Consider the following 24,108-nt stretch of genomic DNA (forward strand, 5'->3'; position numbering starts at 1 on the left):
TCCAATGCTAAGATCAAATTAATATTGGCGCCAAAATCTCAATGCATATTTTAATATTCAAGAATAATACTGCTTAAAAAACTTTTTTTTCCATAATGGGTAGGAAAAAAAGGAAGATAGCTGAAATCAAACCATTTTGTTACTATTGTAACCGCGAGTTTGGAGATGAAAAGGTTTTGAAACAGCACCAAAAAGTGAGACATTTGAAATGCTTACACTGCAGTAGAAAGCTTTCAACTGTTTCTGGATTAATTGTTCACATGCTACAGGTAAGTTGGAATTTTAAATCTTCAAAAATTTATAGCTAAGATTGATGAATTAATTCATCCCAATATTTTAGGTCCACAAAGAGACTTTATCTAGAATTCCAAATGCCATTCCTGGACGTGACATTCCGGATATTGTAATTAATGGTATGAAAGGAGTACCTTCTGAATTAATAGAAGAAAGAATAAAGAAACAGAATGTGGAAATAGATATACAAAAAAATCTAAAAAGTTATAATCCTCATGGAAATAAGATGATGGCATTAATGAACGAGGTTGCGACAAATTTTGTTAAGGAACACAGTAAGTTTAAATTCAGTAATTACTTAGAATTTTAAATCCTCAAAAATTAAACTTCAGATCTAGGGGATATACGCGTTCCAGGAATGTATGGAGGCCCAGAATTCATCTTTGGAGCAATGCTTCCCTTCCCAAATCAAAAACCAATCCCAGGTGTAATGGTTCAAAGGGAGAATGAGAATTTGGGGAAAACATCAAAAAATTACGAGCTCATAATGGTCCTAGAAGATTCAGATACTTCTCCGGAGGAATTGTATGCATCAAAACTATTTTCTTACAAGATAATTAGAAAGCATGCACCAATTAATATTTCGCTTATTAAAAAGTAATTAACTAGATTTTTTAAGATGAGATTTTTGGAGTTCCCATATTTTATCTGTAAATCCTTTATCTAGAAAACTTTGTATTGCTTCTGCAACACTCGGAGAATAATATGTGAGATAGAAAAACAAAAGTTCATGACCCTGAGCAATCCAAGCTTCATTTAAAAGATTCGAGGTTGCTTTAACCATTAAATCTGAACATTTTTCCGAGGCCATCCCCTTCAATTTATGAGCACCAACGTTCAGAGATCCATCGTGCAGAACATTTCTTGAATCAAACTCAGTTTGGACATGCCCTGGATAGATGTTAGTAATAACTACGTTGGGGTTGCCAAGGTGAATTGCTGGAGAAATATTTTCCTTCTTGTCACCAGAATAGTTATATTCCAAGTATTCATCCCAGTTAGTATAGTTCAATTCTTTTCTCAATGCCTGGAAAAATGAAAGACAAGCTCTTTTGCTTGCTCCATATGCACATCTTCCAGGTAATACTACATAGGACTGGATACTAAGTGTATTTATTAAATGCCCTGACTTTTGCGGAATAAAACATTTAGAAAGAACTTGTTTAGAAATTTTCATGCTACCTAATGAGTTGATCATCATAACCTTTTCATCTGACTCAAAGCTACCTATGATTGCTCTTTGGCCAATTCCGGCATTATTATATAGAATATCAATTTTTCCTTTCCAATTTCTAGCTTCATCAACCTTTGAGTCAATTGCGTCTAAATCACCAATATCGAATTCTAAGACTAAAATATCATTTTCGGGAAACTTAAATTCCTCAACCAAATCATTCTTTAGTTGGTTGAGTCGTTTACTATCCCTACTTGTTAGGATTAAAGATAGTGTAATATTACTTTCCTTTGAAAGTTTTGCTAATCTCAAAGCAAGAGCTTTGCCAATTCCAGAAGAGGCTCCTGTAATCCAAACTACTTTATCTTTGAAGTATCCAGGAGAAATGTCATCACTTAAACAGCCTAAATTGAAGTCAGAGTATTTAGAAATCAAAGTGACAAACATGCCCCAAACTAACACTGGCAGTGCAATAAATGCACTAAGAATAAAACCATATACATTCAAAATCGTTCTAAGTGCCCTTCTCATTTCAATGTTGAAAATCTAATACAAGAACCAAGTATCTTAATTAATTTTATCAAAGTATGAATTCATGCACATACAAATAATTATAATCGAAGGCGCGCAAATGTGGCGCCACAATAATTTTAATGTGAACACAAGTAATAATTAATATTAAGTTAAATGCAATGGAGCAAATAAAAGTAACAGTCAAGTGGAACGTGAAAACCTTTGAAGATGTTGATCTTGTTTTTTCAAGTCCTCTTTCTGAGTTTAGGGAGAGGTTAAGCAATTTGACAGGGGTACCTGCTTCTAAGCAGAAATTAATGTCCCAAAGAGGTGTATTAAGAGATGGGATGGATTTAAATAAGCTTGGTTTAAAGCCTGGATCAAAGATAGTTCTTGTGGGTACTGCAGAAGGAGGTGAATTGAAGGCTCCATCAGAGAAAACTATATTTTTTGAGGACTTAACTTCGGATGAAAGGGCAAAGATCTTGCATGAAAAGGAAATAGTACCTCTTCCAGTAGGCCTAGAGAATCTGGGAAATACGTGCTATTTAAATTCAATAATTCATATGTTGAGAAGTATCCCTAGTTTTTTACAGATTTTGAGAAATAGCAATTTGAGCTCATCTGAAAGAACAAGTTCAAGTTCAGGAAATTCAATTAAATTTCTCAATTCGTTTAAACAGTTAATGGACAAGATGGACGGAAGCATTGAAAGAGTGGTTCCAGGAGAGTGTGTTGACTTATTTAGGCGTCAGTTCCCCCAATACAGTACAACAACTGGAGGAGCTTTTGCGATGTACCAACAACAAGATGCAGAGGAAGTTTTGGGAAGTTTGCTTACATTGTTTAGAAACGAGCTAGACGGAAAAGATGGAGACGATCAGACAATAGGGGATATATTTCGTTTTAGAATGAAAACTAAATTTAAAAATACTGCATTAGAGACTGACGAGGAAGTTAAAATGGAGGAGAATTATAAGCTTATGTGTCATATGGGAACTCAATTGAATCCTGTAGACTTCTTAACTCAAGGTATTAAGCTCTCATTAGATGAGAAAGTTGAGAAGAAATCTTCTGAAACAGGTATCGACTCTATTTATCAAAAAACTTCGGAAATAGATTCTTTGCCACCATATTTACTTGTACAGCTTGTACGATTTGAATGGAAAAAATCTAGTGAGATTGCAAGAACAGAGGCTACTAGAGCAAAAGTATGTAGAAAGATTGAGTTTTCCCAAAATTTAGATCTTTATGAATTTTGCTCTGAAGATTTAAAAAAAATCCTTAATATTGGAAGAGATATCTCAGAGAAAAAGAAGAGTAAAGCCATAGAGAAGCCTGATCAAGAAGAACAGAAAATGGAGACAGAGTTATATACAGATTGTCCTACAGGAGTATATGAACTCGAATGCGTAGTTACTCACCAAGGTCGTACTGCCGACAGTGGGCATTACGTTGCTTGGAGATATTGTCCAAATGATCGAGAATACATTATTAAATTTGATGACGACAAGGTCTCGAGAATAAAAGCCAAGGATGCAGATCTTTCAGGTGGTAGATCTGACTACCACATAGCTGTAATGCTTTTATACAAAAAAACAGTAATTAAGGCTTCAGAAGAGGAGATGGCCACATTATTAAGTTAGCTAACAAATAATAGATAATAAGAAAAAAACTTAGAAACTATCATTAAGTACATCGATTTTAGATCATCGTAGAATTCTATAGCTTCATTTCACGACCTACTTGGAGAAGCTGAGCATTTGTTTCTCGTTGAATAAACGATTCAAACATGCATCACTCTCACCTCTCTGTCTAACAGCTCCAGAAATTGCGAAACTAACAACTTGACCAGTAGCAACACCTTCATCGTCAACTAAAGCGACGTCAATCTGAACGGCTCCATGCTCCTTGGATGGAATCAATCTCTTGGTAGCTGAGCACTTTCTTGGGATATATAAATCAACGATCTTTCCTTCAATGTTCTATTAATGCAAATGAAAAGTTAGATGGTCTACTCCTATAAACGGACGAATCCACTAAGGAAGTCGTAGTGGAAACTCATAACAATAATACTTACCTGCATGATTACAAATTAATAAAAATTATAAAGCTGTATTTCAGAAATTCTAATACACCCTTTTCGAAGTCCCTTAATTTTCGCTGAATTTATTACTTCTCTGCGAATTCTTCAATATTATTATTTTTCATTATTTACATTGGAGACAGAAAAAAAAATTGTCTCGTCGCGGAGGCGCCCAAAATATGGCGCTTCCAAAAGCCTCAAACCTGGCGCCTTAATTGGGTTAAATACAAACATGCATTAAAAAAAATAGTGAATTAGAACATACTACTAATAAATACTTTGATTAAAGATCTTTAGGCATCTAATGTATTTTTGAATCATCTTGGCTTCATTAATTTACTTGTTTTCAACCAACATGTCATATAGTATTGCAATTTCTTTTTTGTAGACTTTGTCATCATTATTCGGATCAGGGGTTTCAAGGATTAATGGAATGTCATTGAATCTTGAGTCGTTCATAATAAATTTAAAACATTCCATACCGATGTTACCCTTTCCTAGATTTTCATGTCTATCCAGGCCGGAATTAAACTGCCCTTTTGAATCATTTAGATGCATTGCTTTTAAATATTTAAGTCCAATTACTGCTTCAAATTCAACCATTACTTTATTAAAACTTTCTGCAGTTCTAACATCATATCCTGCTGCGAAAAGGTGGCAAGTATCAAGACAAACTCCAATACGGCTTTTATCCTTAACTCTTTCAATTATTTCAGAAAGCTCTTTAAATCTATAACCTACACATTTTGATTCTGCGCAGTTTTCTAACACCGTGATTACTGACTTTGTCTGCTCATGGGCTTTATTAATACAATCTGAAATAAATTGAATGGATTCTTCTTTACTGCACTGGCCAACTGTTGATCCAGGGTGGAAGTTATAAAGCTTAATTCCTAGTGCATCACACCTTTTGAGCTCATCTTCAAATGCTCCGTACATTTTACTTCTTTTCTCTTCATCCGGATTCCCTAGATTTATCAAATATGAACCGTGGGGAATACAAAATTTACAATATTCAATTTTGTTAGTTTCACAATTTTTCTTGAAAAGGTCAATTGTTTGTTGTTTTAAAGGAGGAGCATTCCATCCACGAGATGGCTTTAGAAACATAGAAAATGCCATCCCCGCAATATTCATTGAATTATTCACTGACTTATCTACTCCTCCTGATGCACTTACATGAGCTCCCACAAATTTCCGATATTTTTCGGCTAGTTCTTTGTGTCCCTCATATGTATGGCAAACATCATCCCTTACTTTTAATTCTGTCTTAATATTCGATGAAAATACTTCTAGTTTTGCCTGTTTCAGATTCCTGCTTTGATTTTTTTCGCCTTTCTCTTCCTTAATTACTTTCTTAAGTGATTTCTTTGGAGAATTTGGCATCTTATCCCAATTATTACACTCTATTGAATAGATCTTTGGGTAATATTAAATTTTGAGAAAAATAGACTTAAAAATTCAAAGCCTTTTATTCCCTTATAAAAGTTACTAAACGTAAAGTTAACGCGGGAAATATTAATTTATCGCATGCAACATGTAATTCATTAAAGAATTAAGCTAATTGAATTGTATAACATTATAACCCCCTAAACTTATTGACTCAAAATTTAGTTATAATGATGAAAACCGCTCCTTTAATTATTTATCGATATTAAAAATATCAATAATATCGTTTAAATTTGAGAAATTCTGAGAATTCTTATAATTCCAATATTCATGTGTAAAGTCCCATTCATATTCAACAACATCTTTAGATACAGAGCTATTTTTGGCATTCAAAACAGATGATGAAAGCCTCTTTCCTTTAGCAAACCATCTTGGCACAGCAGAATTTCCAGTCTTTTCTCTTTTTCTTTGCTTTTCTTCTAATAGTCCTTTAATGATTTGAGCCCCATCCACGTCTCCAGATTCGTATAATCTCTGATCAGGCCTAAATCTACTGTCAGTTATTGGTATGTTTGCACCTTTTTCTGGATTGTAATCATCTGATATTTCATTCAATTCAAGAGCCATATATGTTAAGAAAAAATTATGTGAATTATCTCCATTATTAGGATGCGGGTTACATCTCCAAACAACATTTGATTTGGAATATGGATGAAATGAATCATTTTGAGATTTCGTTGAAGAAATTTGGATTTCTTGGTCTGACTGTCCTTCAATGCAGAATAACCTCTGATTATCCTCGTTATAGACTGAGCCTGTTACAATATTTCGTCTTTTACCACGCTTTGAGTTTTCTAAGCTACTATTATATTTATTCAATGAATATGAATTATTTGAATCTGAGAAAAATGAGGTCTTTCCTCTATAACCATGATTTTTCGATGTTACATTAACATCTCCTAACCATTCCAACCATGTAGAACCAAAAATAATATTATGAATAATGCAATTAGGTCGTTCCCAAGAATATTCCTCCTCTCCATCAGCGGTCCTGATCTTTAAATGAACAGTTCCTTGTGGAAGAATGGACAGACTGTTTGGTCCAAACGACATAGTTGACCAAACTGTCCCCCAATAGACCCAACTTCCATCATCTGATTCTGCATGATATGCTGCAACAGGAGGATGATGCATAACTTGCTCTGCAATAAATTTGAACCCTCTATGAGTTAGTTCAAATGTCTCTCCTAATAGGGGATTGAAAGGCTTTGAAAGTCTCAAAAATGTTGAAGAAATCGCTGAAGATGCAAATACCGTTATATATGCAACTCTTTCATCAACAGATTTGGAATTACTTGCTTTTTTCAGTAAATCATGGTATTCTAAATCCTCAGAAAGTCTTTGTATAAAGGATAAAGGCTCATTTAAGCATATAGGCATAGATATCCTTGAAAGATCTTTTCCAAAAACTTGCCTCATCATTGATAAAAGCGAGAATTTGGCAGATGTTTTTGGAACCGGAAGGTTCCGTCTCCTAGTAATATTACATGTTTCTTCTTTTTCTATATCTTCGTTTTCAACACAAGTTTTTGTTGTATTTAGCCTTTCAACAGATAATTCATCTTCACTTTCTTTAATACTAACAAAACTTTCCTCACTATTTGTTTTCATTACTTTATTTTTTTCAATGAGCGAATTACTATTGCTTGATTCTATTATAGAAGATGAACTAATCAGATTATCTACTTCTTCAATTACTGTAGTGGTTTCTGCCTCGTTACTTACTATATGAACCTCTTCTAATAAATTAGATGAACTTAAAGACTTTGAACGTCTTTCACCTGTATTTGTTTCTATTTCTATATTTTCTAGCAGGCTAATATGCTTATTTACATCTATCTCTTGAGTTATATCTGTGTTCCTTTCAAGTATCTCTTCTGTTCTAAATCCTTTAGGCTTTCTATGAACATATCTCGATATTTTCCTTCGGATTCTGTTCATATGATTTACCTCCACACTATTATTCTAATATCTTCTATTTAATAGAAGCCAAACTGATCTTTTTGTTAATTATTTCACAACAATTCAAAGTTAACTGAAATATTTCATTACTTGGGTAAATACTCCCTCAAAGTTTCACAAACTAATATTAATTTATTTTCTGTTTAATTTCTTTCAACACAATTAGAAATAATTGATTCCCTTAAGACTAACTATAAGTATGACTTCTTTGTACTTTTCAAAGAATCCTTAGCTACTTAACATGTAAAGAAGGCTTTTTCTGTGTATTAAAGTCTTGTCGTTTTTTAATCCTTTATTCCTAAAAATCAATTCTTGCATTGACAAAATATTATTGCAACCCTTATTTTTCCCGCCAATATAAGTCAATGCACATTTACATGTATTATAGACAAGTACAGATAAATAAGAAAAAAAAATTAAATTCATATTATAAATAATAATCAAATTGTATAATTGGAAAGAAAAATAGAAAATCTCTGTAGATATTGTATGGAAAAGTTAATTATTCATTTATTATTTTTTTTTCAATCTATTTATGGATGATCTGTAATTTTATTTTTTAAGATTATATATCTTCAATTAAATATTTACTTTCACAAATTTAGAAATATATAATTTAACTTTGTTTGGACGAAATTAGTTTTTTTTTGCAAAAAGTATATTAATTAATGAAAAAAATCACAATTTGATTTGCATGCAAACTCTGTCTTAAAATAATCTCATTCAAATAATTAGAAATTCAAATGACTAATTCTTAGACAATTCGTTTTTAATAAATATAAGAACTGAGTTAGAAATTATGATCGAATGTTACGTATTGAACCTCGAGTTCATCGTAAAAATGTTGAGTAAAATGCTAAATTCTCGCACAATCTAGTTTAAGAGAAACAATTGTTATATTAATAGGAATTAGTAATTGAAAGAAATTAGACTGTGAAAATCAAATCGAATAAGTCAATATTAATGTAAATTATTAGATGATATATATCAATCTAACTTCCAGAGGAAAGGTAGTGTAACACAGATAAAGTAGTTAGCACGCTTCGACCCTCAAGAAATTTATGAATATAAATCATCAGCATCGTCATCAATGGGAGCAGAGTATTGGGCATGGGTCGAATCTGGCCAGTCAATTGTAAATCCTTCTCCTCCGGATTGAGTGACATACACAGGGTCAAACTTCATTCTAAACTGATCATATTTGGCAAGGTCGGTAATGCTTACAGATCTTCTCGCTCCAGCAAATGCTTCCTCAAAATGTTTTCTTCCGATTTCGTAAATATGACTATCTACTTCATCCTCAATTTTCATAGCACTATCATCCCCAGATGCCTTCTTTAGCTCTTCAGCAGCAATTGCATCTCTAATTGCAGCCTTTGCTGCTCTTTGGCAAAGCTCTGCAAGGTCAGCGCCTGAGAATCCTTCAGTTTTCTGAGCGATAAAAGATATAGGAACGTTCTTTGAAAGAGGAGATTTTCTAAGAATAGCTTGTAGAACAGAGACTCTGGCAGGAAGATCTGGGAGAGGGATGTAAATTAACTGGTCAAGCCTTCCTGGACGCAATAAAGCCTCATCAAGGATCTCTGGTCTATTTGTAGCTCCAATGAAGAAGAGATTCTTCTTAACACCAACACCATCGATTTCAGTAAGAAGTTGATTCATAACTCTGTCTCCAGCACCACCAGCATCTCCCATGCTGCTTCCTCTTTGAGTGCCAATACTGTCTAACTCATCGAAGAATAGTACACAAGGAGCAGCAGCTCTGGCCTTATCAAATACCTCCCTAACGTTGGCCTCACTCTCACCAAACCATAAGGTAAGAAGTTCGGGTCCTTTGACAGAAATAAAGTTTGCAGAGCATTCAGAGGCAACAGCTTTTGCAAGTAAAGTCTTACCACAACCAGGTGGACCATAAAATAAGACTCCACGAGAAGGACTCATTCCAAAACGCTCGAACTTCTCAGGATGCTCAATAGGGTAGAGTATCATTTCTTGTAAGTTGCGTTTGACTTCTTCAAGACCACCAATATCATCCCATTTAATGTTTGGAACCTCTACAACAGTTTCTCTCAAAGAAGATGGGTTGCAAACGCCCAATGCAGAGTTGAAGTGATCCTGGCTGACGGCCATAGAATCCAAGATAACTGCGTCAATTGTTTCATCTTCCATATCAATAACATCCATTTTCTCACGAATACAACAGAGAGCCGCCTCAGTACATAGCTGGGCCAAATCTGCTCCAACAAAACCATGGGTATTAGCTGCAATATCATCAATTTTGACATCCTTAGCTAGCTTCATATTTCTTGTATGGATTCTGATAATTTCAAGTCTACCATTATCATCTGGGACTCCAATATCAATTTCTCTGTCGAATCTGCCAAATCTTCTCAATGCTGGATCAATAGAATTTGGTCTATTTGTAGCTGCAATAACAACAACTTGGCCCCTCCCTTTCAATCCATCCATAAGAGTTAATAACTGAGATACAACACGACGTTCGACCTCTCCATTAGTCTTCTCTCTCTTAGGAGCAATGGAATCAATTTCATCAATGAAAATAATCGCAGGAGAGTTCTTTTCTGCCTCCTCGAAAGCTCTACGTAAATTTCCCTCTGCTTCTCCTGCCATTTTTGACATAACTTCTGGTCCATTAATCAGGAAGAAGAATGCTCCAGTTTCATTTGCTACTGCCTTTGCAATAAGAGTCTTACCAGAACCAGGAGGTCCATATAATAGGACTCCTCTCGGAGGTTTAACTCCTAAAGCTTTGAATAGCCCTGGATGACGTAATGGAAGCTCAATCATTTCTCTGATTTGAGCCATTTGCTTTCTGCAGCCTCCAATATCGTCATATCCAATATCATCCATTTTTTCCTCATCTTCTCTCTTGATTGGATCACCCTCACAGTGAATTACAGTATCTGGAGCTACAATGCAGTACTCTTCTGGATCTACTCCAACAACCTTGAACTCGATTGGACGGAATCCGCCTCTTACCAAAAAAGCATCTCCCTTTTTGACGGGTCTGTAAGCCTCTAGGAAATACGGTTTCAAATATGTCTCAAAAAGATTACCAGTAATTCCTTCCAAACAGTCATCAAATGGCAAAACATGAATCCTCTTACCATATGGAACATCTCCACACTCAAGAACAGAAACTGTATCTCCAAGCTTAACTCTCAAGTTCTTCCTGACAACCTTGTTCATACGAATTTTACCTTCCTCCAAATCAGGGTCAACCAATACTATACATATTGTATCTCTACGTTTCTTACCCTTTAATAAAATTGTATCACCTCTAAATAATTTCAACTCCTCCATCTTTGCTGGACTTAAACATACAACAGAATTATCATCATTAATAGCATCGTCAACCAGCAATCTATTTGGAGCTCTCTTTTTTTCAATTTGACCTGGTGACGTATTATTAGCAGAGGAATCACCATTAGTCATTTGAACTTCCTCTGACTTTGGAATTTGATTTTCCCCGTCAACATTCATTTCTTCTAGATTCCGATATTAATATCTTCAATATATTTATTATGAATTCTACTTTACCTCTACCTTTTTACTATTGAACCGTTTTAGTAATCGTATATATATACATATATATAAATAAGTATATATTATATTAATGTATATTCATAAATGTACTCCTGAATCCAGAATTAATCAGTTTTTATGTTAATTATTCAGATTATCTTTGGAATACTCGCTCTATAATATTCTTTATTTTCTTTTGTCTCCATTTATTTCCTCTATTCTATTATAAGTGGGGTAATATACCCACATTTTACCGCCTAATTTTTGGCGGTATGTGTGCATATAATTATTTTAAGTATCTAAGTGGTTATAAATATTGAAAGTTAATTATTAGTAATTAAAATCAACAAGATATATTTCTTTGATAATAAAGGTGATTGTTAAATTTTCCAAAGTATAATTGAAAGAGCTGCAATTAAGTTTTTTTTCATATTGCTTTTTCAGACATTTCATGTAATGCATAATTAATCAGGTAGTACGAAATTTAATATTTTATTTTCATCAAATAAATATGTATATTTGAAAATATAACATTTATATTTGTTCATAATTAGCGGAAAAGCTTTTCAATTGTGGAAATAGTTGGCTGACTAATTACTATACTTGAATCTGAATTCAAGTCTGCTTAACAAGAGTGGGAAATATAAATTATTCCTCGGGAAAGCAATATCTTTATAGGAATGTAATAAATCTAATACCAAAATAATTTTAATTTATTAATTGAATATTCAAATATTTATTCTAACTCGAAATAAGTGTTTTTTTTAGTAAAACGATGAGCACAAAAGAGAATGTCATAGTCTATTGGGAGAAACAAGGAAACGACAGGATGTGTGCTCTACACTGTTTAAACTCAATTCTCCAAGGACCATATTTTGATGAAGCTTTTCTCTCTAAGATTGCTTATGAAATAGATGACATGGAAAGACGCTTATTAGAAAAAAGTAACTCAACATTTAAGACAATTTCCGATAATAATTCTCAAAACGCTTCCTACGATGGCTTCTTCTCAATCATGGTTCTTCAGGAATGTTTACAAAGACATGGGTACTCTTGTATACCAGCAGCAAATCCGAGAGTTCAAGATTATATTTTGTATCCATCGTCTTGCTGTGGTTATATCATTAACTCATCAGAACACTGGACTTCAATAAGATGCGTCAAAGGAAAGTGGTTTAATTTAGATAGTCTTAAGGCTGCTCCTATTCACATTGATTATTTCGAGGTTTCAAAGTACTTGCAAGAAATTATGTTCTCTGGAAAGAGTGTTTTTGTTGTACAAAAAATTCAGAATGAAACTGATTCACATTCAATTCCTTTACCTGATCCCGACCCATTCCTTAGACCAATAAAGAACAATGGTAAACAAAGATTTTATCTCACTGCTTCAGAAATTGAGAACCTTGTTTTGGAGAAACAAAAAGAAGAAAATAGAGTATCTCAAATGGGTGACGAAACCCCAAATAAGAATTTTATGTATTCTAAGAAACCGGTTGAATACTCATGGCCAACTTCTGGCGGAAATGTGTTGCAGTCTACATTAAATAATGTTGATCAATCTAATGAAATGACATCCGAAGAAAAAGAACTTGAGAAAGTATTAAGGGAATCTGCAATAGAGTTTGCTAAGAGTATTCCTCTTCCAGATGAACCCCCTGCAGATCATGTCAATTCTATTCAAATTCGTGTCAGGAGCAAGGTTGGATCATCTTTTGTCAGAAGGTTTGACAAGACTAATTCCTGTAAGCATCTATTCTCTTGGATCGAATATGAAATGGCACTATTGGGGAATTCAATTCATGGTAGCCCATATTCTTTCGTTTCTCAATTTCCCTATCTCAAAGTTTCAAAATTTGATGAAAATTCAATTAAAATTTCGAGATCTGATATTAGTGAGATAATTCTTAATTCACCAACTTTCAATGACATTGGTATTAATGAGAACACTCTACTACTACTTAATCTTTAATAAAATTACTAATTTACGATATATATTGCTAATTCAACGCACATTAGTATCATTACTTTATACTAAATAAGGTTAGTACTCAATTAGATTCCTAAAATATTAGCCTTAAAATAATATGTGTATATATATTTTTACTTTTTTTCTCTCTTAATTTATACTACCAGCTCAATTTTAGTCTCGAAACTAGAATCTAACAAGGGTGTGATATTGAACTTGATATTAATCATTTTATATTGAGGATCGCTGCTACCAATCCAGAATCACTAATACTTAATACAAAAAATATTTAAATACGTGTGCATAAAGTTATATACATCTCATTATGTTCGAGAAATATACACCCAATTCCTTATTATTCAACTCAATATTAATTTAACAAGTTTTGTGTATAAAGTACATCAGGCGGGAATTTAGAGATGCTAAAGTGGCGCACACAATGTTTTTCTGCCATATTTAGGAAGAACCAAAGGGAAAAAATCAAATTTCTGTGATTTCCCACAAAAAATTAATTAGAAACTGGAATTATTCTAATTAGTTTGGATTATAAGAAACACGATTTATTATGGTCATATTTGGTTCGGCAGATTTTTGATTTTTAACTTATATCGAAAAAAGAGTTATCGTATGGGAATGAGTTTGAGATTCACTTCGGATGGATAACTTATGGAGCAATCCGAATGTAAATAATAAACACTGTCAGTTATTATTCATTGAATGTGAACTATGGAGGCTTCATCCTGCTGAAAAATACCAGGTTCCCATTGTAAATGGGAATGTTGGAAGTAATCAGCAATCACTATGTTTTGAACCATCTTTTTTGGATGCTTCATCCCTCTTTAATATTTCAAATGTTTCTCATTTTGAAGATTCTAAGTATTTAGTTGAAGTTACCTTACTTTCTGTTAATTCTTCAGATGACTTGGAAAATAGTACAGGATATACTGCATTAATTTCAAGCGAATTCTTATCTCCTCAAACTTTATCTTATTCTAGGGATTGTATAGATGTCAAAGGTTTTTCTGAAAGAATTGAAAAGCAGAGCATTCTTGATATGGAAAGAATATATAGATTAATAAGCTACTTTCTCTCTTGTTGTCAAAACAGAGATTGTAATTGCAATTTGAATAATTTAAATAATAAATCATGTATTATTACGTGGGATCCTGTAAAAACAAAATTGCTCCTAAATCTAGACTTATTCAATAATAACCTTGCATCTAGTAATAGTACAATTTCAGGTAATAATTCATGTCCAAATAATATATGGAATAAATTAAACTCTATAATTGGTTTAGGCGGATTAATTAAGAGTTTTCTTCCAGAATTCTGGCCAGCTTATGAGCCCAGCAGTTCTCTGGAGCTCTTCAGCATACTTAAAAATATTGCATTTTCTTTCAATATATCCATTGAAGATCTTTTTGTTTCTCCATTTAATAGCGATAATAATACATCTATCAGAGACCTTTCATCAATTTGTAAATGTATGGCAAGAATATACCTTATTCTTTTAAAAAAGGGAATTATTCATGTTCATCAAGAGAGAGTCAATGTTTCTGAATACAAAGATTCTCCTCATTTAGAAAATTCTCTTGTTCGTCCTGTTGTGAGACTAAGAGGTCTTCCTTGGAAAGCTGCCGTATTAGATATTATTGCTTTTTTCAACCCAATATGTAGGATATCATCCTACGACATCGCTATTTCATATAATAAAGATGGAAAAATGACGGGGGAGGCCTATGTGTTACTTCCTTCTATAAAAGCATATGAGCTTTCACTTACGCTCTTACATGGTAAAAGAATGGGTAAAAGGTGGATTGAAGTCCTTCCTTCATCTACCAAAGAGTTCTTAATTTGTTTACAAATCACCAGTTTAAAGAAACAAAATCAAAATCCTTCCATTTTTAATGACAATAAAATCATTGATAGATATTATAACCGTTCAGTTCTTAGACTTAGAGGCCTACCTTGGTCTACTACGGAAATTGAAATCGTACAATTCTTTATTTCTGGTGGAATTTATGGTTTGAACGCTTCTGACGTGTTTCTAGGAATCACTGAAAATCAAAGAGCATCTGGCGAAGCCTGGATTATACTTCCTCACAAATGTGATGCATTTGATGCTCAGAGAATACTTAATAGGAGGGTTATTGGTAAGAGATATATTGAAGTTTTCATTTCGTCCTTTCAGGAGCTTACCACAGCCAGATCCACTTATTCTTTGAAGCAATCTTCTGTGGATTTTTTCCATGCTTTAAGTAGTACATCAAGTAATAATAGTACTTGCAGTACCGTTTCTAATAGACAAAGAATCAATGCAAGGGCATTTACATCTCTTGGAAGCAACCCGTTTCTTAGAAAATGATAATTTATATCAGCTCTAAGATTTTTAATCACGTCTATTATTAAACTGCTAATTGAGCTTCGAAGAATTGATAATAATTTGAATTTTCAAGAAAGGAAAGATCATCACAAGTCAGCTAATTAAGAGAAACTATTTTAAATATTTCTCTTTATCTTTCATTAATTTTCTGTCAGCCATTGTAGCAGGCAGCAATCTGTTACTAACGACTATTCACTGCTCAATATAATTTGTATGCTTTAACCTTGAGTTTTTGGGATTTCAGGTTTAATAAGGTTGTTTAATTAGTTTAATGCAACCAGAAAAGTCATAAAGTCATGTATACAAGATTACCAAATATGTATTTTCATATGGGTTTTTTAATTATTGCTAGACTAATATTCAATTTTACATTCAGAATTGTAATTAAAAAAATCTAATCTTTTGGAAAATCTTAAATCCCAGAATCATTATATTCGAAGAAAAAATCACTGTTAAGATATGAATTGTAATATGAGCCTATGGTAAATTATTAAAATTTGTTTTCTTTTTTTTTTTTTTAAATATATTGAAAAATTCAATTTCAATATATTTACTTTGTAATTATAGTACATATACCTATATATACATTTATAAGAAATGAATGTACATTCTTTTCTATGTATTTAATTTGTGTATGTATGAAAAAAATATTCATTAACTCCAGATTCAAATTTAGAAGAAATTCACACAGAATCTGTATCATTCAAAAATTAGTAGAAAGTAATAAAGAATATAAGGTCCTAAGATTTAATAATAAAATTAAACGTTAAAGGAATTTTTCCGTCTAAATCTGATAAATGTTCATAATATCAAAGCAAATATCAGGTTTTTTTTTCTAAATAATTATATTGAACAAATTCAATAATTACCGGTATTGCCACAGGCATGGTGCATGCACTTGAATTTTGGAAATAATGTGGAAAACTACAAGAGTCTTTTTGCTTCAAATATTAATTAATTAAAAAAAATACTATTAAAAATTCCGGGAAGATTTTTTTAGAATATTTTTTTTATCAATTAATTATTAGTTTTCTTCGAAAGGCAATAATTAATGCTAATAGCTTTTAATTGGTACAATCATTGGAGATTACCTCAATTACCGATATTAGCAATTTGGGTTATTAGAAACCTTTTTCCAATAGATCAGCTTTAAAGTTGTGAGTGATATTATTTAGAAACAATGAATCACTTTGGCAAGGAAACTATTTGAAAGAAACTAGAGAAAACGATTCCAAATTTATGATTGAGGTTTAGTGTGAATTAACAAGAAGAATTTGGCGGCAATGTATTTTAGAAATTTCTGAGCAAAGTGGAATCACCTTTTGAAAGATAAAGTTTTTTTTTTTTTTTATATATATATAGAAAAGAATGAATCAATGAAAAATAGAAACTAAAAGTTACGTTAATAATAATAATAATAACAATAATTTTCGTTTTGATATTACTTTTAATTAATATCATCATCTTCGGAATTAATGTCCCAATACTCGATAATATCATTCTGAATAACATCTGAACAAACTTCATTTGTGCTTGGTTTAGTATTAAGTTCATCAGAGTTTTCACTTTCTAATTTGCGGCTTTTGTTTCTCTTGTTGTTTTTACTTTCTTGGTTTTCTCTAGTGATTGAGGATCTTTTATTGGGTTTAGTTTGATTACTAATAAGAGGTGTTGATTCCTTTATGTCATTCATTTGACTTTTGATTGATTTTTTTAGCTTCTTAAGCTGTCTTGGTCCTAGATTCTTGATATCATTGATGGATTTTCCAGCTTTTTGTAATTGTTGGAGAAGTATCTTAAATTCTAAATCTTCTTGTTCATCTTCTAAAGTAAAGTCCTGATAGTTGTTTGAGTTTACATTATCAGAATTATCAAAAGCTTTCATAGACGATAATTTGATCTTTCCCTTAATTAATTCAGTTCTTTGATTTTTGATATGAATAATATAGTTTTCTAGTTGAAGAAATTCTTCAGAGTTGATTTTAGAATTGAGAGAATTATAAACATAATCACAATACAATTTACTGGAATAAGGAGAAATGAGATTATTATTGTTATTATTATTGGTATTATTTTGGTTGTAAACTGACGAAAGGAATTCTTGGTTAGTTAAAATAGTGGTTCTGATGTTTTTAATATATTCAGAATGAGTTTCAGCCTTTTTAATGATTTCCTTAATTAGTCTGTTAATATTATCATTCCAGTGTCTACTATTATGTTTTTGAAGCTTCTTAAGGTTTGGTATAATTCCAAATAAGAATTCTGGAAAAGATGGATGTTTAAATAAGCTGGAGATATATAATGTGACAATATGGGCCCAGAATTCAAATAAAGAATCATAAACCTGATGTGATTTTGAAATTGAGTTTCCAATTTTTATTTCAAATTCTGGCATGAAAGGTTTACTTGAAGTCGTGATCATGGTTTGCGTTTTTAAGTTATTTTGAGATGATTTATTGAATGTTAGTTTAACTCCTCTTTCAATAGTTGAATGAGCATCAAATAACATTTCTGAAAGTGGGATAAATACTTTGTTAGAAATTGAGATTTCAGTAAGTATCTCTAAATTTTGAAGTGTGAATGGGAGGAATGGAATAGAATTTAATTTAAGTTTGGTAATGGAAGTAATAATAGTAACAAGTGGATATTGTAGTGGGTAAAGCTGTGATATATTAGAAATAGATAATGACCAAATTCTGATAAAGGTTAAAAATTTCCAGCTGAATAAGTTGACAAATACTTCTTCAAAGAGCTTCTTTTTGCTTGCTGAACCTTTTGATTGAATTTTTGAGTTATTTTTGGAATCGCTAGTTCTAGAAATACGAATATATAAAATCCTAAGCATAGATCCTAGTCTCCTTATAACATTATAAGCAATTCTATAAACCATATTATGATTGGATTCTTGTAAAAGAAGAACATAGTCGTTTATGATTTGTTTATATGATATGTAATTTTTCCAAGAAATTCCTCTCATTGCTGATATTCCTATTGTACGATGTAAAATAAGTAGAAACTCTTCGTGCATTTTGATTGGATTACTTACAATATCATTTTTGTCAAAGAATTCAAAATCAGAACCGTTTTTATTGATATAGTTTTGAGAAATCATTTCAAAACGAGCATTGATTGTCCTTAGTACTTGAAATGCTCCCTGTTTTAATAAAATATATTTATTCATAGTCCAAATTCTGGACAACAATGTAGAAAATCGGTTTGTTAACAACCTATTTGGCATTATCCAAAGAATTAATAATGGGTCTGAAAGCTTTTTAAATACATTTTGCATTAATTCTAGATTTGGTTGGATGCTTAAACAATTATTTAAAATTAAATTACTTAAATCTTGCCAGAAAAATTTACATATCTTTTCAACTTTGCTCCAATTTGGTAGGGATTCTGGGATAATATCAGAATTTAACTCTTCTTTTTGCATTTTTCCTGAGGAGTGGTACCAAAACAAATAAGGAATTTTTTCAAGTACATAGATGGTGATTTCAAACATTAATTCGGGATCATCAATTTGAAAAGTTGCACATCTTTCCTTCTTGTGGCTCTTAATTTCAGGTGTTTTATTTTCAGACTTCTTTTTCTTAGTCTTTTCAATATTTGGTTTAACTGAATCCTCTTCACTAGTTAAAGCATTGATACTCGTTACTGACCTAAAACAACTTAGTAACAAACTCAAACTCTTAAAAGATTTTTTAGAGTCCAAACTTTCAACAATTTCTCGAAATTTTATTTTATCTAGTTTTGGAAGCCCAAACTCGGATTCTCCTAATTCATTGCTTTCCTCTTGTATGACTTCATCCTCCGGTTCATCCTTAAATCCTACAGGATCCAATAAATCCTGTCCATGCTCTTCCAAGTATTTGTAAAACTCATAATCAACCTCTTTCAATTGTTTGAGCTCCTCCAGATGTCTGGAGGTGTCCAAATTTATATCCGATTCGCTCATCTCTAATTTTGTTTTAATAAATATTTAATTGTCACTGAATGACGCATACATGGCGCGCGCGCCATATTAGGGGTTTATACTAAAAACAAATAAAGCGAGAAACAAGGGTAAGTGAAGATATAAAAACTTAATGTATTAATGATAAAAATGATGGTATGAGAAGCTAACATTATGCCTCAATAGTAATTAAATATATTAATAACCAAGCTACTTTAACTAAACTTTCGAGTATGTTTCACTGGTAACTTGTACAGCACAACTATTAATCGCTTTAGTACTTTCTGTGTAGTATTTCTTATAATAGATAGAGTATAATATAGATATAATTGTAACAATAGTAACTGAAATAATACAAACTGATAAATATGTCAGATTTTTTCCAAAGTCAGCTGGCTCGCTATTAAGGAAGATGATACTTTGCTTGTTTTTAGAGTTCCGTTCTATATTAAGGTATATTTCGGAATAAGGAAGGAATTCATTTTTTCTTAAGTAAAGTTGATTACATAAATAATCAGAACTTGATGAATGCACGATTAAAGCGGTATTAGAGTTGGAATTATTATCAGGGAATTTAATGAATCCGCACTGACAAATTCCATTCGTGTGTTTATTTTTAATGTTTGCAATACAAGTATGAATAATAAAGTTTGGGTTGGAATTTGATTTGGAAGCTATATTAATGGATGAATTCTTGTATTTGAAATTCACCTTAAATCCACGACTAGATCTTGATTCAACGGAATCGTTAAAAACAAACCCTCTAACAAACTTGAATTCATCTTTTCCATTTTCTTTTTTTTGCTTACCCAACGATATAAGCAATTGTTGTGTATTGCATTCATTTTCCATGCTGACAGTAGAGTTCAATTCCTTAAAATTAGAAGTTCTGTATCTAAAGCCGGCAGAATACTCGCCAAATTTGGTTTTTCCAGGATCAAATTTGGAATCTTGTTTACAGTTAGATGAAAGCAACTCCCAAGTAAAGATTGTGTGACATTCAGAAGTTCCCTTGGAATTATTTTTGTGAGTCTCATCAGTAGTATTGGAACAAATAGATGATAATCCACTGTTGAATAATGAAAATTCAAGTTTTCCATGATTAACTTCAGAGTGCATTTGTAAGTGTAAGCTAGCAGAAATACTGAGCTCAATAGTGGACTTTGAGGCCACAGCAAGAATTTGGGGATAATATTTTTTTGCAATTGGGAAAATTTCACTCTGAGGGGGATAAAATCCAAAATATTCAGAGCCAATTTCTGGAGATAATGAAATTATATTGTGAGCTGCAAGTAAATAGTCATCTGCTTCTCCCGAAGCCTCATAATCCATTGTGGGGTTTCTAGCTGCTGATGAGAAACAATAATTGGAAGCATTTTCAAATTCATTTCTTGATTTTGTGAAAAATGTTGAATCAAATCCTTTTTTGGCAGAATTGACAAAAAATGGGCCCTTCATATGCATTAAGGTTTTAATTATACAAGAAGGAGAAGATATTAAAATTTCATACTTAAGTTCATTATATATGGAAGCGATATTCTCGTTTAGATCTTTGTCCTTGCAACAATTCCAAGGTATAGTCCACAAATCACCAAATGTATGCAGATTAACTGCAGTAACAAAACTTTTTACATTATTTACAAGATCTCTTACAGCTCGTGTTTCGGGTTCAGAAAAAGGATATTCCCCAGAATACTCTTGCGGGTCACATTTAGAAACAAGAGAGTTTTCAAAATTGAAGTCATAATTACGATTAATATCAACTCCATCTTCATCTGATCTCCCAGAATTACAAGTTTTCCTTTGATTCTTTCTAATCCCATAATTTCGTGTTCTTTCTATTGCTGCATATCCATCTGGATTTACAAATGGGACATACCAAATATCGATATTAGAGAGTAAAAAGTTAGAAGCAGGGTCTTGCTTATAAATTGCATCTTCCATGAGTTTAGTGATAAAGTATATTCCAGTTGTTAAGCCTGCAGGCTCTCTTGAATGATGCATTGATGTTAGTAAAAATGCAGGTTTTTTACCCTGATTAATATAAAAGTACGAGTCTTCTGAATAAGAGCCATCCATCTTACTAAAAAATCCGACTCTATAAGCATCAATAGGCCTTCCTTCAAAACTTGTCCCTATTTTATGCTTCCTTATAAAGTTTGTTCCGAATTGTGATGCTAAATTATCCAAAATGATCATTGCTTCGTTCAATTTTGGGAAACTTCTCAATGAACCCCTATTCAAAGAATACAAAATTCTTCTAAGATCTTGGTTTTCAACACCATAATCCATATCTGGGATTCCTAATTCTAAATAATCATCAGGGATTGTTGAAATTTGTTCTCTTGAATATTGTAGCTTCCTCTCTGGTCTTTCTACATATCCAAAAACTTTGTAAATAAATATCAAAAAAATTATGGTTAAAAAACTAATAATATCTGATGGCTTTCTTTGCTTCTTCATTCTGTATTTTTACAAGATAAATATATATTTCTAAATAACATTTTCAATTTTTTGCTTCCTTGTCAAAGATATTAAAAATTTGGCCTGCTTATAAATTACTATTGTAGAAAATATACCTGCATTATATGTTCTCTTGTTAAAATAGTAATCTAGACTTATATTATTTTCAAATTATATTTTTTTCTTGATTCCAATCCCCATTGCCCTTTGTCCGTGTGGAATTTTTATATTTCTTACCGCTTATTGTTTTCTCTGCCAAATGCGCCTTGGTAATTAATCATTAACTTATAATCATTTTATCCGAAGTTTTTTTAAAGTTAAGAAATGAAATTTTAAACCTTTTGTAAAATTTAAGTAAATTTACTTTACGCCTAACCAATTCTGAATTAATCTTTATTTAATTTTGCATAATCCTAATTACTATGTGGACACTCCACCTAATGCAAACGCATGTATACCGGTACATGTAATGGAATATTTGTGATTTTTCCGTAGTATGCATGCACAATTGGAGTGGGAAATTGATAAGAATTACGGAATAAAAGAATACATTATTACTTATATTAATTAATACTAATTATCTCTTTTCCCTAAAAGTGTATATTCATATAAAATGTTTAGCAAAAAGGCATTGGCTTAATACGTGTGTATTTCTGTAACTGTTTTGGGGGTGGAGAAATGTTAAGATAGTTTTGAAAATCAGCTATTGGTCTTGGAAACCAATCTTCTACCATTATTGTGTAGATATTGTGTCTCATTTTCTTCTCAGCTTTATATATCCAGGGGATAAGCTCTTTGATTACTATTCGTTTCGGATATAATATCTCCTTTTTCGTAATTTCAAGAGAATTTAGATATTTATCACAGTCTTGATGAATTTGTATCGGCTTGGATGGGTATACGTGTGTTTTATTATGATTTTCGAAAATTTCCTTAGGCCTAACCTTTAAAATTGGAGTGATAAAAAGTCCCATGAATGCTCCTATTGCTCCAAAAGGAATTCCAGCATGAAGAAACTCAAATAACTTCAATGTAACTTCAGATTCCACTGTAATGTTCAGCTCAAATGCAGTATGTAGGATATCGTGAATCTAAAAAAAAGAAAGGTAAGTAATTACAATCTGCTATTAAAAATTATCTATAATCGTTAAGACTTACCTGTCTGAACCTTGTCAAAACATAAGCTAAATCCTCACTGTTCACATATCTCACAGGATCTCTATTTATTTCAAGGTTATAAGTTGTCAAAAATTCTCCATACCTTCTTCCGAGTGAATCATCTGGAAAAGCCATTAAATCTTTAATCGAATATTTTGATGAATCTATCAATGGTCTATTCTTTATTATTCTTCTACCATCTGGCGTGGAGTTCATCAAAATCTGTAATCTTCTCAAAGCTCTATTTGAGGTAAGTTCAGTGATGCATGCAACTGAATTAGAATCAGTTGGATTTTTAAGACCTTCTACACAGCTTGTAACTGACAGCAAAACTTTCTCAAATTGCGTTATAGGGATATAATTCTTCCTAAATAGCTCTCTAAAATCTCCTCCCTTTAAGCTTGAAGCGGTTCTCTTAATTAATAAATTGGTAAACTTGTTCATTAATGTTTTATAAGCCTATTAATATTATTAAATCTCTAAGTTTTATGTTTCAATCAATGACTACTTCAAAAACTATATATAAAGCTAATCATAATTGTTAACTCAATTTATGTATACTCTCCACGATATTTTCTTCTAAATTACTAATACTTAAGTTTTTATATAATTTATATTTTCCGCATTAATAATGTAATTATTTACCGGGATTATATACAATATTTAAAAAAAATAATCTAAATATTAGGAACAAAAAACAAGAATTCAAATAAATTCGAAATAATTTAGCGTTTTATTCGGTTCCAATTTGGAATTCATTCAATATTCAATTATATTACTCGTATATCTAAGTGGAAATATGAAAAATAAATTTGGACCTTTAATTCATTAGTAGCAATAATGCTTTTAGCCACTTGAAAAATTCAAATTGTTACACGTTGAAATTATATCGAGAAAAAGGTATAGTCATACTCTGATCTAGAAAAAAATATATTCCTAATAACTCTTCATTTTCTATCAGGTATTATGAATCATTAATTGATTAATTCTAATTCTATTTTTATTTATTTATTTTTGTGGTGTGATGTAGAAAGTTTGCATTTTACCGCCTAAATGTGTGTTGTGTGTGGTAAATGGAATCAATGAAATTTACACATAATCAAGGATTTTTATTACTACAATAATTAACTTAGCAAAAATCACTTAGTAAGTTCTTCTA

The 24,108-nt window shown here is 31.7% G+C and overlaps 12 protein-coding genes across 12 annotated transcripts; 4 read left to right on the forward strand and 8 right to left on the reverse strand.

The window, feature by feature from the left end:
• Nucleotides 1-95: 95 nt before the first annotated feature.
• Nucleotides 96-604, forward strand: cgd1_270 (zinc finger protein; the record flags this gene model as incomplete). The annotated part of the gene is made up of 2 exons (XM_627887.1): nucleotides 96-269; nucleotides 341-604. 2 exons carry the CDS (start codon nucleotides 96-98, stop codon nucleotides 602-604), a joined length of 438 nt encoding a protein of 145 aa, XP_627887.1.
• Nucleotides 605-895: 291 nt separating this feature from the next.
• cgd1_280 (short chain dehydrogenase/reductase of the rossmann fold, signal peptide) lies at nucleotides 896-1,999 on the reverse strand (the record flags this gene model as incomplete). The annotated part of the gene is made up of 1 exon (XM_627888.1): nucleotides 896-1,999. One exon carries the CDS (start codon nucleotides 1,997-1,999, stop codon nucleotides 896-898), a length of 1,104 nt encoding a protein of 367 aa, XP_627888.1.
• A 128-nt stretch (nucleotides 2,000-2,127) lies between these two features.
• Nucleotides 2,128-3,627, forward strand: cgd1_290 (Ub6p like ubiquitin at N-terminus and ubiquitin C terminal hydrolase at the C-terminus; the record flags this gene model as incomplete). Its single annotated transcript, XM_627889.1, has 1 exon — nucleotides 2,128-3,627. A coding segment is annotated over one exon (1,500 nt), but the record flags the coding sequence as incomplete, so codon positions are not given.
• A 96-nt stretch (nucleotides 3,628-3,723) lies between these two features.
• On the reverse strand, nucleotides 3,724-3,966 carry cgd1_300 (40S ribosomal protein S21; the record flags this gene model as incomplete). The annotated part of the gene is made up of 1 exon (XM_627890.1): nucleotides 3,724-3,966. A coding segment is annotated over one exon (243 nt), but the record flags the coding sequence as incomplete, so codon positions are not given.
• Nucleotides 3,967-4,403: 437 nt separating this feature from the next.
• On the reverse strand, nucleotides 4,404-5,498 carry cgd1_310 (AP endonuclease of the TIM barrel fold, possible bacterial horizontal transfer; the record flags this gene model as incomplete). The annotated part of the gene is made up of 1 exon (XM_627891.1): nucleotides 4,404-5,498. A coding segment is annotated over one exon (1,095 nt), but the record flags the coding sequence as incomplete, so codon positions are not given.
• Nucleotides 5,499-5,708: 210 nt separating this feature from the next.
• On the reverse strand, nucleotides 5,709-7,481 carry cgd1_320 (oxysterol binding protein; the record flags this gene model as incomplete). Its single annotated transcript, XM_627892.1, has 1 exon — nucleotides 5,709-7,481. A coding segment is annotated over one exon (1,773 nt), but the record flags the coding sequence as incomplete, so codon positions are not given.
• Nucleotides 7,482-8,537: 1,056 nt separating this feature from the next.
• Nucleotides 8,538-11,000, reverse strand: cgd1_330 (CDC48 like AAA ATPase ortholog; the record flags this gene model as incomplete). The annotated part of the gene is made up of 1 exon (XM_627893.1): nucleotides 8,538-11,000. A coding segment is annotated over one exon (2,463 nt), but the record flags the coding sequence as incomplete, so codon positions are not given.
• A 799-nt stretch (nucleotides 11,001-11,799) lies between these two features.
• On the forward strand, nucleotides 11,800-12,993 carry cgd1_340 (N-terminal machado-Joseph disease protein like domain, C-terminal UBX, DNA repair like domain; the record flags this gene model as incomplete). Its single annotated transcript, XM_627894.1, has 1 exon — nucleotides 11,800-12,993. The coding sequence occupies one exon, from the start codon at nucleotides 11,800-11,802 to the stop codon at nucleotides 12,991-12,993; it is 1,194 nt and encodes a 397-aa protein (XP_627894.1).
• Nucleotides 12,994-13,645: 652 nt separating this feature from the next.
• Nucleotides 13,646-15,355, forward strand: cgd1_350 (CG8205/fusilli (animal)- like, 2x RRM domains, involved in RNA metabolism; the record flags this gene model as incomplete). Its single annotated transcript, XM_627895.1, has 1 exon — nucleotides 13,646-15,355. The coding sequence occupies one exon, from the start codon at nucleotides 13,646-13,648 to the stop codon at nucleotides 15,353-15,355; it is 1,710 nt and encodes a 569-aa protein (XP_627895.1).
• A 1,465-nt stretch (nucleotides 15,356-16,820) lies between these two features.
• Nucleotides 16,821-19,331, reverse strand: cgd1_360 (conserved hypothetical protein; the record flags this gene model as incomplete). The annotated part of the gene is made up of 1 exon (XM_627896.1): nucleotides 16,821-19,331. The coding sequence occupies one exon, from the start codon at nucleotides 19,329-19,331 to the stop codon at nucleotides 16,821-16,823; it is 2,511 nt and encodes an 836-aa protein (XP_627896.1).
• Nucleotides 19,332-19,547: 216 nt separating this feature from the next.
• cgd1_370 (carboxypeptidase probably secreted, signal peptide) lies at nucleotides 19,548-21,791 on the reverse strand (the record flags this gene model as incomplete). The annotated part of the gene is made up of 1 exon (XM_627897.1): nucleotides 19,548-21,791. The coding sequence occupies one exon, from the start codon at nucleotides 21,789-21,791 to the stop codon at nucleotides 19,548-19,550; it is 2,244 nt and encodes a 747-aa protein (XP_627897.1).
• A 617-nt stretch (nucleotides 21,792-22,408) lies between these two features.
• On the reverse strand, nucleotides 22,409-23,393 carry cgd1_380 (conserved hypothetical protein; the record flags this gene model as incomplete). Its single annotated transcript, XM_627898.1, has 2 exons — nucleotides 22,409-22,882; nucleotides 22,950-23,393. The coding sequence occupies 2 exons, from the start codon at nucleotides 23,391-23,393 to the stop codon at nucleotides 22,409-22,411; spliced, it is 918 nt and encodes a 305-aa protein (XP_627898.1).
• Nucleotides 23,394-24,108: the final 715 nt, after the last annotated feature.

This window comes from Cryptosporidium parvum, chromosome 1, assembly GCF_000165345.1.
Source record: "Cryptosporidium parvum Iowa II chromosome 1, whole genome shotgun sequence".
NCBI classification, from domain to species: domain Eukaryota; phylum Apicomplexa; class Conoidasida; order Eucoccidiorida; family Cryptosporidiidae; genus Cryptosporidium; species Cryptosporidium parvum.